This window comes from Anomalospiza imberbis, chromosome 5 (genome assembly GCF_031753505.1).
Source record: "Anomalospiza imberbis isolate Cuckoo-Finch-1a 21T00152 chromosome 5, ASM3175350v1, whole genome shotgun sequence".
NCBI classification, from domain to species: Eukaryota; Metazoa; Chordata; class Aves; order Passeriformes; family Viduidae; genus Anomalospiza; species Anomalospiza imberbis.
In genome coordinates this window covers 48232927-48244037 of record NC_089685.1, presented here as the reverse complement: position 1 = coordinate 48244037, position 11111 = coordinate 48232927, and the positions used below count along the sequence as shown (strand labels likewise).

The 11111-nt window shown below is 44.8% G+C and overlaps 1 protein-coding gene and 1 long non-coding RNA gene across 5 annotated transcripts in view; one reads left to right on the top strand and one right to left on the bottom strand.

The window, feature by feature from the left end:
- Positions 1-3270: 3270 nt before the first annotated feature.
- ARHGEF5 (Rho guanine nucleotide exchange factor 5) overlaps positions 3271-11111 on the bottom strand; it is a 34028-nt gene continuing 26187 nt past the window's right edge. For all 4 annotated transcript variants that reach the window (XM_068190474.1, XM_068190475.1, XM_068190473.1 and 1 more), the window contains exons 6-15: positions 10882-11042; positions 9906-10058; positions 9143-9272; positions 8121-8195; positions 7213-7302; positions 6744-6898; positions 5922-6083; positions 5477-5547; positions 5042-5146; positions 3271-4838 (exon numbers count right to left, since the gene is read on the bottom strand). In XM_068190474.1, coding sequence (XP_068046575.1) covers positions 4684-4838; positions 5042-5146; positions 5477-5547; positions 5922-6083; positions 6744-6898; positions 7213-7302; positions 8121-8195; positions 9143-9272; positions 9906-10058; positions 10882-11042 — 1257 coding nt within the window. In that variant the 3' untranslated portion in view covers positions 3271-4683. The remainder of the gene's footprint in view (positions 4839-5041; positions 5147-5476; positions 5548-5921; positions 6084-6743; positions 6899-7212; positions 7303-8120; positions 8196-9142; positions 9273-9905; positions 10059-10881; positions 11043-11111) is intronic.
- On the top strand, positions 5976-8291 carry LOC137474202 (uncharacterized). Its single transcript, XR_010999228.1, has 2 exons — positions 5976-6112; positions 7850-8291. It is a non-coding gene; the product is annotated as an uncharacterized lncRNA (long non-coding RNA).

The window sequence follows — 11111 nt, the reverse complement described above, 5'->3', positions numbered from 1 at the left end:
CCGGCCCCGGCCGCCTCATCAAGGGCACCTGGGCACAGCGCGGGGGCCGCCCTACCCCCGCGGGAAGCGCGCTGGGCCCTGTTCCCCACACGGAATGGTCCGGCCTCGGTGAGCATATCGGGAAGAACGCTCCCCGTGAGGAGCTGGCTGAAATGTCGCCGTGTGCGCCTTGGTGTTGCAAAACTGGTCACCCGTGGATGAGGGGAACCTGGTTGTCAGGACTGCTAGACGCAGTTCTGGGCTCCTCAGTACGAGAAGGACAAGGAGCTACTACTGGAGAGGGTCCGGCGAAAGGAAACCAAGATGATGAAGGGTCTGGAATGTTACAAGGAGAGACTGTTCTGGCTGCGGAAGACTGAGAGGGGATCTTGTAATCCATATAAATAATCTTTATTGGGTAGCATGAGGATGGTGCCTGACTCTTTTCAGTTATGGCCAGCGACAGGACAAGGAGCAATAGCCATGAGCTAAACCACAAAAAGTTTAATCTCAACATGAGGAAGACGTTTATTCCGTAGAGAATGGTAGAGCACTGGAACAGCTGCCTAGGGAGGGAATGGAGTTTCCCTCTCTGGGGATATTCCAAACTCATCTGGACATGTTCCTGTGTCACCTGCTCTGGATGACCCTGACTAGACCATCTCTAGAGATGCCTCCCAGCCCTTAGAATTCTGTGATTCTGCTCTTTGCCTGTGGCCTGGCAGGAAGACATTTGTTTCAGGTGTCCAGCAGCTTCTGGTTCTTCAGCAGCAGGGGCTGCAAGGAACAACAAATGGCACTTCCCGACTTTTGGGTGCTGTAATTTCTGTCCTTTCAATGCTTAACAATTATTAGTAAAAAGAAGGCTCCTAAGAGAGCAGCACCAGGCAGTGCTTGCATGAAGAATGAGACTCATGTTCTGATGCACCAAAAGAGAACATCCTTCATCCTCCTCCTGTTTATTGGCTCATCATCGTGTTGCTGGCACAGCACTGTTCTCCTCCGGATTCAAAATTCCTGTCTTTATTTCAAGGTCCACTTTTGGCTTCTAAGGCCTTGCTTCTGCACATGCTTCCACCAAGAGTCATTTCATCAGGTTAAACAAGTGTAAGCTGAAAGATCTGTGCCAACATTTTGGAGGCAGTATAATTGGTCTAACAGTGCACCTGGTTCAGCCATCAGCTGCAAGAAGTTGGGGCTAAAATGGCATTTAATTTGTTAACAGGATTCAGCTGACAGGACACAACATCTTGGAGGGTCATGGGACCTCTTCAATATTAGAAAAAAATGCAAATACAAAAATCACTATCTGCTTTAAAAGTTGTTTCTGAGCAAAGTTGTTTTTATTTACAGAACTCTGGTCCTAATATCACCTTTTTTGTGAAAATAATAATGTGGAGAATGCTTTCATTTATTTTCCTTGAGCAGGGACGAACACAGGTCTCCAGCACTAGGATTTTTTGGGAGTTTTTTGAGCCATACATATATGTGTATATTTTTATATATATATATATAAAACCACATTATATATATACACTTATATATATTAAACTACTTTATACTTGTATGTATTTTAAACTACATGTCTAAATGTCAACAGTCATAAAATTTGATTTTCAGACATACACCCTGACCTCTCAGCTTCTCAACAAAACTTTTTAAATGCTGCTCATGCTTGTACTTCATTGCTGTCATTTTCACAAAAAGAAATTAGTGTAACTGCCCTCTGAGGGTTGTCATTAATTATTTTTTTTTCAGAAATCCTGAATTTCTTTTGTCCAGATACACTTTGTATCAGTCTCCACAGGTTCCTGGGGAAGATACAGTGGCACCTCTCACAGAATCTTTGCAAATAGCAGGAAAGTGTTGGGATTTGCATGACATTTCCTATGCTTCTGTTTAATACTGATTTTCTGGTAAATCAGGTAATCCACATTAGATAATGCGGGGAGAAATTGTGACACAATTAAGACTGTCAGAGGACACAGTAGGCGCTCTGCTAACTTGATTCCTGTATTGTGAATGTGCAGTGGGAGGGATATTGTAGTAGTTTAAGTTTGTACAAATCAAAGATATGTCAATCAGTTTCAAAAAGCACTTCAGTGTAGATTTGTTTATGGATTTTGGTGACAGGATGGTGCTGGGGCTAAAAGTTTAACTAAATAGTGAGAGGTTGAGGCCCATCTGAAATGTAAGAAATCAAAGTAACCCAGGGTATAAGCACTTGTTCTTAGAAGCGTAAGCTGACCTTTAAATGCTCCTCAACATACAAAGGCCTGACTTCAGGAAATAAAGGCTGTACCTGTGACAGGGACAAGTTAACCTTCGATCCAACTAGTTAAAAAGAGTATACAAGTGCTGTCAATCATGACGACAGTACCCTTGAAGCTTCCTATGTCAAGTGGAATTTTAACAACATACGGAATTAAGCATATATTAATGCTTAATTATGCTAAGCATAATTAGGCATGAATATATGCCTAATTCTGTACAGGAGGCTCTAATGAACAATCTGCCTGCTTGCTTTCAAGAGCAGAAGTTGAAAGAGTAAAGAACTCTCAACCTGAAGTGTTGAACAAGATGACTTCTAATTTAGAATGGGGATATGTATGGCTGGCTCCTCCCGGAAGAAGCTGAAGTGGATGTGGGATGCCTCGGCTGTCTGTGTGAGATGACCTTACACAGACATGCTGAACTGATCCCATGGCAGCATTCTGTGTCCCACCTGAGACACTGACAATCCTGGGGACTTGGAACTGCATAAATTCATGACAGCCTGGGACAAGCAGGCATGTGTGATATCTGAATATTCTGGGTCTTGTGGAAGATTATAAGCCTTCTTGTGTGAGTCTGAGGTAGAGCTCTGCTTTGGCTCTTAGTTCAGGACCAGCTCCAGTCCTCCTGGGGGAGTGGGGGAGGCGGGGGGAGAAGTGTCAGCAGATTGTTGTCTGACCATAGATTAAAAGTTGAATGAGTGGGTCCTGTCTTTCTTCTCTAGTGGGCTGGACTCCCATTTTCTGTAGTTCATCCCTTCAGCTTACCTTCAGTTATAGATGACTAACACCACTGTGGAAGAGCTGCAGCATCAGCTCTCCAGGGCTGGGGATAGCACTGAAGAACCCTAAGGCTGGATAAACCCAGCTTTCCTCACTGCCTCTGCTAAAGAGAACTGTTTGTACTTAACAGTCACTTAGAAAGGAAAATTATAGCAAAAAATACTGCATGTATATTCAGTAACCTGAATTACTTACATTTGATAGGAAAACCTAAGTAGCAAGGTAAGCAGAAAGCTTTTTAACTGGAGAAGTGCATGAGTTTATTAGGACTAAAAGCAACTTTTTTCTTTTAATCCAGCTAAAATTATTTATATAAATAGGCCATAATAAGCTATTCTAGATACTATGTAAGTGGGATTTAAAGGCAGAATGTTACAAAGACAGAAAGCTGGAAATACACAGGTAACTAATTCTTCAAATATATTAAATGCAAGAGGCTACACGTGGCTTTCTTTGGTGTATTAATTCTTAAACTTGATCTTGCATTGACTGAGCTGAACACTTTAACACAGAAACAGTATTTTACAGTTGAAGGCATATCCTCAAACAGACATGTTTTGCACAAATGCACGTAAACTGGAGTTAAAACCAGAGAGTCCTTAAAAAGAACAAAGACCCTGCTGCATATTTTAACTTTATCTACAGTGGCTAAATATCTCAGTGTTCTCCGTAAGTGTGCAAAATGGTGCATGCAATACCACATCAGCAATCAGAGTAAGAGCAGCAGTAAAGTGCCACTTCATTGCATGTGCCTAGTCCTGGTTATTCTGTATGGGGCGTGTACCAACACGAAATATAAATCTTTGTCAAAAGTCACTGATCTTCCAGGGGGAGGCAGAGTAAAAAAAAAAAGGTCAGTTCAGATGGCTTGGTGGGATGCTTGTTCAGAAGAGACATAACCTTTGTGAAGCAAAGTCCTCAGATTTCCTCCCTTATGTGGGGGAAATCATTACAGTGGCTTCTGAAAACTCTGCTTAAATTCCAACAGATTTCGTAATGCTGTCAAGGACTCTTCACAGCATTTGGGTACTATTAAATATTTGCCTATCTAAACCCCAGTAGACTTCCATGATCTATTACATAAATTGCCCTGAATGGAAATTACACTATGGAGATCAAATGCCATGAAGGTATCCAGAGGATATTCAAACGGAGTATTCTCCTCAGCTCTGTTGTGCTTTGCACTTAGCACCTTCCTTCTCTGGAACTTGAAGCTCTTAGGCTGCTAATACTAGTGAATTTAGCCTCACAACATGCAGTGAGGTAGGTAAGTTTACCCCCATTTTGCAGATGGCAAAACTGAGGCAGAACTCTGAAGTGACTTGCATAAGGTCCCACAACTTGTCAGTGGCAAAACCAGGAATATGCTTTCAGAAGTCCACACCCGAGACCTCTGTCCGATTTAAGTCCCTCCCTACTACCACAAAGCAAGCAATACATGCAATCTTTATCCCTCCTCTTGCTGCCGTAGTCCTGCTGACAAAGAGGAAGTTTTTCCTGAATGAATTCCCGCTTTCTTTGGCAAAAAGCACCTGGTCCTTTCAAAGTGCTGTGTATTATGCTCTTCACAGAGGCATTTCTTCCGAGGCACGATAGAAAAGCCATGGTATCCCCATGGCAGGGAGACTGTACAGGTCCAAACAGAGTCTTATTTCTTGCAGAAAACCTGCTGTTTGGCATTCTTCACCCGTTGCTCCTCCTTCAGGTTCTTCTGCCGCACGTGTTTGCTGGAGATGTTTTCCACGTGTTCTGAGGGGAACCAGCCTCTCTCCCGGTCTGAGAGTTTTACTCCTTCTATCCACCCTGTGGCGTGGGGAAAAGCACAACGTGAGGCAAAAGTCGTATTTTTTCATTGTTTCCCATAAAAAAGCCCCCTCCAAAAAGACCCTAAGAACAAAGGAAAATATCCCCTTTCAGCTTCCAAATAAAGCATCCTGAAGAAGATGAAGAATCCCTGTGTCCTCTCAATCCTACAGTTTAAGACAGGCACTGTTTGTTCTGCTCACCATCATTGCTGTACTGCATAACCATGATGATATCTGCCTTCTCCAAAGCCAGCTCATCGTTTTCCCGAGCCTTGTAAGTCTTTATGCACTGAACCTGAGGTGCATCTGAAGGGGAGGAAAGATCACATTGATATATTGGAAAGCAACAGTAAACCTGTGGGCATCAGCTCCAGAGGAGGTGGAGAATAAGGAGCTGCCCAAATAAAAAGCAGAGAACTGGAAGGGACACTGCAGGTCTTCACCTAAAATGAAGCGTTAAAACATGTAAAATAACTGGCAGCACCCAGCACTGAGGGAAAGCCCATGAGTATGTTCTTTATCTACAAAACCCCAAGTATTCTGCCTTGGAATCCTTCTGGGGTGTCTCATCTCACAGTGCCTGTGACTCCTGCGAGCCAGCCCGCCCTCATTGCTGCAGCAGGAGAGCAGTCTCACCAGGGCATTCCAGGAGGTCCGGTTCTCCCCGCGGAGGAGCCAAAGCAGAGATCCACCTCAGCTTCTCACTGCTGGAAAACAGCACAGAATAGGCATCAGCATTCAGTGTGAGCGACAGCAGTCTGGTGACTGAAATGGGGTAGGGTGGAGGGTGTTTGTTCACACAAAGGGAAGCAGAGAAAGGAGGTGGGAAAAGGCAAAAATTCCCATTTTCAGAGGCTGATGGTATGACATAATGTGGTAGTATTGTATGAGCAGCTATGATGAGAGAGGAGGAAGGTGCTTCACAAGGAAATAGTTATAGCAAGAGGATGCTTTTCAAGACCTCTGCTCAGCAGCTGCATTTGGTATTCCAGCATTTGAGAAGCTGAGGGACAACAACAGGCTACTAGGAGCTGTCTAGCCTTGGTAACGGGATATACCAAAGGTAAACTTGAGCTCTTACTGTGTCTCTGTCCGAAACAAGAATTCCACTCTTTTTCCCTGGTTGTTCTGAAGCAGAAAGAGACGGAACAGATTCTTGTTTGCCCCGTGGAGTTTCATCTCACACTTCTCCCCACGCACGTATGAGAAAGCAGCGTGGTCAAACACAACGAAACGTCCACCCCTGCAGGTCAAGAGGAGGAACAAAAGAAGGTGTGAGTTTTTAGGTGATGAGGGTTACACAATGAGTCATGTAGTCTGCAGGAAAGCAAAAAGCTTTTCATGAGTCTTCATCTGCTTCAGACATCCTAAGCAGTGCTCTTGTTAGAAGTCTCAGAAGACTAGAGAAGAGAGAGAAAGGATTTAATGAAAAGGGTAGAAATATTCTGTCCTGTCAGAATTTTATTTGGTAGCTTACAGCTTAAAAACAAACCCACCACCCTCAAAACCCCAACACAACTAACCAAAACCTCTTGACAAACCAGTGATTTGCACGTTCACTAGTCCTCATACTGTGCTTCAGGAAGAAATTATTTACCAAGTAAAACTAGAATAAATGGTTATTGTTGAAGTGTTTCACATTGTAGAGATGCAAAGGCAGAAGAGAAGTGTTGTGCTAGGGACCACAAGGTATGTTTTTGTATTACAATATGTAATTAAGAGTTGGGACTATCAATTTCCACATACTTGCATGATACTCACATCAGGTCAGGACAGGAGAGTGACTTGACAAAGGCTGCCACTTGCTGGCAGGCAGAGGGAAAGGACTCTGTCATCAAAGCACAGACACCAAAAGAGACAGGTATTTTAGAAGGGGCAGCAAGAATTGTGTTGAAGCACTCACTCCTTGGGCCGAGACAGGAGCAGACAGTCATTGAAAAGGTGCAGGTAGATGGGCCGGGTCGTGACTTTCCATTTTGGACTCAGGTTGTTGAAGTCCAGTGCTGTCAATTCACCACACTTCACAAGTCGCCTCGACTGTGAGATGAGTGGGAATATCTGCAAGACAAAAATAAATATTTATGCACAAGAAATAGGTCCCTGTGAGTTTTGGATTTGCATTTTTGCCTTTCTCTTGAGGAACTGTGCTTTCAGTTCTCCAGCTGGAGAAGTGTAAGTCATGGCAGGCATCTTCATGAGAAGGCTGACATGAATGATTGGGCAAGGGAAGCACTGATGAAGAGCTGGCCTGTGGATGATGTTCTGGTTCAACAGCTGTGTGTATATCTGAGAGGAGAACAAAAAGTGGCTTTGTGGGGAAAGACAAAAAATACATTAGGGTAGAGCAAGGCCCAGGGAATGGATGAGCTCACCTTACACTCAAATTCAATCTTCTGGCTGAGGTAGATCAGCTCTTCAGTGCTCTTCATGCGCTGGACATTCTCATTGCAATCCTTGATGAGCTGCAGAGGAAAACAGATGAGCAGTGAGGTGGGAGCAGAACTGCATGGTGGAATCAGTACTACTCCCAGGAGCCCCTCAGGTGTCAGCATAAGTGATAATTCCTTAGGCATCATCCTGCAAAAAATGTATGTATTACAATCAGAGAATATTCTGAGTTAGAAGGGACACACAAGGATCATTGAGTCCAAATCCTGGCCCTGCACAAACTCTCCCAACAATCCCACCCTGTGCCTGAGAGCGTTGTCCAAATGCTCCTGGAGCTCTGGCAGCCTTGGGGCTGTGACCATTCCTGGAGAGCCTGGGCAGTGCCCCATGACCCTGTGGGGGAAGAATCTTTCCCTGATATCCAATCTAACCCTCCCCTGACACAGCTCCAGCCATTCTCTGGGTCCTGTCCCTGGTCACACAGAGCAGAGATCAGGGCCTGCCCCTCCTCTTCCCCTCATGAGGAAGCTGCAGAACTGCTGTGAGCTCTGGCCTCAGTCTCCTCTTCTCCAGCTGAACAGACCAAGTGACATCAACCACTCCTTTTGTCTTCACCTCCAGGCCCTTCACCATCCTGGTGGCTCTCCTTTGGAAGGTCAAATCATCACTAGACAGAACAATCCACCTTATGAAGCTGTACAAATTTTAGATAACCATTTGTCCCAGAAAACTTTAAACCTTGCCTCTGTAATAAAACAGGATAAGAGGAAGGGATGCAATAGAGTAATGCTGTGGGGTTTTTTAAAGCAAGATTTTCTTGCAGGGGCAAGGGTGGGAGTTGATGACTAATTAGAGACAAAGGTAAGGCTGCAGAAAGGGTAGGCACCTTTACCTTTTCGAGTGCATCGTAGGCCTGCGTTGCTTGCACTTCCTCCTCAGACTTGGGCCGAGTTCTTTTCAGGATATTCTGTGTGAGAAAAGATTATTTTCATGATGCAAACAGGGAAAGATGGACATCACCACCACTGAAGAGTACAATAAATAATGAAGCAGAAGTAGCTGATGACATGTGGAGACAAGAAAGCCAAAAAATTGAGATGCAGAATGTCACTGTTAAGTCATGCTGTCCAGGGCATTCCTGCAAATCTAAACTGTATTAATTATCACACAGAAGTTACATGACATAGGAAGCAACCACTAGCTAAACCACGAATGGATGTATGAACAGAATAGAATTGTCCTTTTCTCCTATTAAAAAGAAGCTCAAATAATCAAAAAGAAAAAATTCATAGAAAGAGCTCAAAATTAATTCTTTAGGGACTGGCTGATTCCCTGTCTGGATGGCTCTTTATTAGTCAACTTTGCAGGCAAAGCATAGACACAGACTGCCTTCCAGAGGGCAGCCAAGGAACCCTTGCTTTGTTTTCCTAGCAGGAAGCCAGAAAGTTCAATAAAATGTAAATCAGCATGTTCTGAGAAGACTCCATAAATTCTTTACTGGGGTACAATTAAAGTAGTGTCATAACAAACCCCTAAATTATTCACAAACAGCAATACCTCACAGTGCCACATCCATCATATCCTGAACACCTCCAGGGATGGGGACTGCATCATGCCCCCCGGGCAGCCCCCAACCCAATGCCTCTCAACTCATTCTGGGAAGAAATTCCTCCTGATGTTCAACCTGAACCTTCCCTAATACAGCTGGAGGCCATTTCCTCTTGTCCTGTCCCTGTTTCCTGGGAGCAGAGCCTGACCTCCTGCCAGCTGCACCCTCCTGTCAGGGAGTTGTGGAGAGCCAGAAGGTCCCCCCTGGGCCTCTTTTTCTCAACTGAGCCCCTTTCCCAACTCCCTCAGCTGCTTCCAGACACAGCTTTAGGGAAACTTGAGGGAAGGCAGAATCACCACAGTTACCTGTAGGAGGAGTTTGAGTCGAGTGATGCGCTGGAAGGGGAGGATGAGGAAGGATTTAAGCGAGAGGCGCTGGCACACTGGATCACTTTCCAATCTCTCCAGGACTTGCTGGAACCCTGCATTTCCATTTCTGCGTGAGTGACAAAGAAAAAAAAGACATCCAGGCATCAGAGTAAATAAATAACCTTTGTAGTGTCAGATTTCAGGGAATGCTGGAGTACTCCCAACAGTCAGGTTTTGTCCCTGGGGCAAGAGGTGTCAAGAAACTGCACCACTCTGCTGCTGAAGAGCAACTATGGGTTTCTAACAGCTACAGGATTGCAGTACAGCTGTTATTATCTCTCTCCTCTTTCCACAGCTCTCTGGAGTAAAAGCCAGAAGTAACATCTACATTTCAACTCCCTCTATCAGCAGTGCTCCTTTCATGGGGACAGTGGTGGTTTGCACTCTGGTTCTCAGTGACCAAGACTGAAAACCATTATCCAGGATGGTCATTTTTGCTCTCTTCAGTAGAGGGCAGACAGAGAACAGCCTGCAACAAGATCAGATATTACATATTATTTTCCTCTCCAATGCTATGGGAGAGAAGCCTGCAGGAGCTCTGTCCTGCTGTCCCAAATGCCATTGAACTTAGGAAGGTTCTTCTAGGGGTGTAGCAAGAGCACTGCTCAACAGCCCATTCCTGCATATTCCCCATTGTTTGAAAGAGTCCATATTCATGGAAATAAGGGGGAGAAGGGTGCAGCAAATGAGAAAAACTTACAGGAGCCTCTGGAAGGTTTGCTCCTGATATGTCTGGTTTGTCACATATGGCAGATACACCCGGCGGAAGTCAGGGGCGTGTTTCAGAGCCACGTCACACACACGGAAGGTGAACATGTCCTCTTCAAATTTCTCCTCCAAGTCAAAGAGGAAACTGCAGCACATGGATGTGGTGCCAAAAAAGGAGAGGGATATATCAGTGTCATTTAGTCTTCTAAAACCCTGACAGCCCACAGACAAGCACAAGACAGCTCTTTAGTTCTAGAGAGAGTGTAATGTCTGGATAATGACAATATAGGGCTTGGTATGAGCAAGGAAAAAGCAGAGGCAAAAGACCTCTATTCTTGAGAGGTCATGCATCTACAGGCATGGTCAGGAAAGCTGAAAACTAAGACCTCACCAGAATAATCTTGCTGGTAGAAATGGAAAAGGTAGCAGCAAACCTTACCAGCTTAGTGATTTATGTCGTCAAGCCTTGCAGGAGGAAAAGCAGAACAGAATCCAACAACGTACAGGACTCTTTGCATGTGGGGTCACGTCCACATTTCATTAATTACGCTTTATTGATTCACATTAGTTTCTGTCAAGTGATGATTGTAACTTACTGTTTTCCCTTTTTTCCCCCCTGCTTTTCATCGGGGCTCATGCAGCTGCCCCTTTTGTCTTGTATTTGGCAGAAGCTTGGGGTTTGGGTTGGGGTCTAGTTAGTCAAGTTTAATTGTAGTTGAAAGAAGTAGCACAAGGCTACATTACCATTTGGACCCCCTGCAGTGAGCTCTGTGCACAACTGAGCCGTAATATCTGGGATTTAACACCAGAATTCACGCTGCCCTGTCACCTAAAAAGGCGAATATTCCTTTCCATGCAGTGTTGCTGTATCTGCCTTGAACAGTGAACACGCAGAAGAGGAGTGAGAAACATTCCTGATGGAAGCACCACATGCCTGTTGGACCTGGAAGCAAAGGGCCACATCTCACCTGGCGCTGACATCGCGCACATCGGAGAGGCGGGAGAAGAGCCACTGGCGCTCCTGGTTGGTGAGCATCGCCTGGAGCTCTGCCGAGCGCTGGAAGTGATCCACTGCCACGTTCAAACTGCGCAGGTAGGAAGCCTCAGATATTATCAGCTCAAACTTGGCCTTGGGAGAGAAAACAAGGGAGCATCAGTACACTGTGCAAGTCTGTGAGGAATCTTACGGAGAGGAGAC